The sequence below is a fragment of the Lottia gigantea genome, assembly GCF_000327385.1.
Source record: "Lottia gigantea unplaced genomic scaffold LOTGIsca_108, whole genome shotgun sequence".
Taxonomy (NCBI): domain Eukaryota; kingdom Metazoa; phylum Mollusca; class Gastropoda; family Lottiidae; genus Lottia; species Lottia gigantea.
In genome coordinates this window covers 662,127-663,844 of record NW_008706957.1, presented here as the reverse complement: position 1 = coordinate 663,844, position 1,718 = coordinate 662,127, and the positions used below count along the sequence as shown (strand labels likewise).

The 1,718-nt window shown below is 34.5% G+C and overlaps 1 protein-coding gene across 1 annotated transcript; it reads left to right on the top strand.

The window, feature by feature from the left end:
- LOTGIDRAFT_59037 (hypothetical protein) lies at positions 1 to 354 on the top strand (the record flags this gene model as incomplete). The annotated part of the gene is made up of 1 exon (XM_009046908.1): positions 1 to 354. A coding segment is annotated over one exon (354 nt), but the record flags the coding sequence as incomplete, so codon positions are not given.
- Positions 355 to 1,718: the final 1,364 nt, after the last annotated feature.

Here is a 1,718-nt window from a genome sequence, read left to right as displayed (position 1 = left end):
GAATTCAATCGAACCTTAGCAGAATACGAGACAGGCTTCGGTGCGGTTTATCTGAACCGTTGGATTGGATTCAATCATATCTTAGCTATTCTGAATAATCCTCATTCTAGTTTCACTTTGAAGGTTCAACTTCTAGATATTAATTGGGTTAATTGTGAAAATAGGTATACTAATTTTGAAATTGGAGACAAAACCACTAACTACGTATTAAGCCTCAACGCAGATACAGCTAATTGTGGAGAATCGATTACTGGTACACCAAACTTGAACGGCAGGCCGTTTTCTACCTATGACGTTGATTTTACTGGTGTTCATGAGTGTGCCTTAAATTATGGTGGCGGTTGGTGGTTTGATGAATCATCAGAATGTTCTCGAAGTTTTCTTACTGGAACTATTGAATATGGAAGTTCATCAGGTGTCTATTATTTCTGGAAAGATAACTGGAATGGAACACATATTATGCGAGTTGTCGTGAGATTACTTCGACATAACTGATGATTATGTGACGCTAAACATTAGACACTGAATGTTCTGATGCTCCATTTAAAGAAAACCATTCGCAAATAGTTAGTTTCTAATTAAATAGTTTCTAACGTAGAAATAACTTGTAGGAGACTTGGGGTACAAATATTTGGTAGACTGACAGTGAGGGCATCTTTCGAGGCTGAAAACTCTGTGGAGGCGTGATAGTCGCAAGCCTCTCGTCGAGCGTTTGGTGACTTTCTCCTAGGATTTCTTTTAAAAACGTAATTGATTAGATGCATTCTGACTCATATTTTGGGACACAAACGCATGAAATCAAAATGGAGGTGCAAGCCATCCATTTGGATAGATGGGAGAATGCCCGTCCAAAGCCTGTTTCCCCACTGACACCGACCCTTCTTACAAGGTAGATAAATCGTATATTAAAAGCTTGAATGATGCCCATTGTGTACACATAACAATGTTCTTGTTTTAAACGGACCAAAAACCGACATGTCTAATCGCAAAGTGATATCAAGTGTTCCTGAAGAGTAAGCAGTAGTGGGAACAAATTCAAAGGATGTTGCAATAAAGGGAATTCCGAAGGTCGAAATGTTTTTTGTCCCTAAACGTATCGTAAAGTTTTAACTAAAACAATTCATCCGTTATTTTTTAACATCAAAACTATTTTAAAAACATTATGTAAGCTTTTTAAATTCGTTACGCTTTTAGGTAAGTGTAAGAAAATTACTGAACTGATTTTAGCAAAATAAACGCCTAATTGCAGAGAAAATAATATGTCTTCTATTTATTCTGAAGGTTTCAACTAATATCGAGCCATTATAAAACCAAACACCAAAATGCTCAATTAACATTTAGTACTCTCCGTTTTTAATAAACCTTTTTAAAACAAATTCAGTTTGATCAAGAAGATACATAGATATATGAAATGCATATTTTAGAAATATTTTCAGGTATAATTAACGACGTGTTTGATTTTGCACACTGCCCTATAAATTGATATTTCTTATTCATTATAAGAGGCAGTTTGAATATAACTGTGCATTCAAACATTTGAAATCAAAGCAATGTTTTGTAAGAAAGACCACTCAAAAAAAGTTTGAAGAGAAGACAACACTGAAATTTCAAAAGCTTATAAAACATATTTTCTTTGTTTTCATTCTGTCTATTCCATCGCTTCGATTTTATTTCAGTATTGAATTGTCTATGGATTAGCGCATAATTCTCGAAATGCA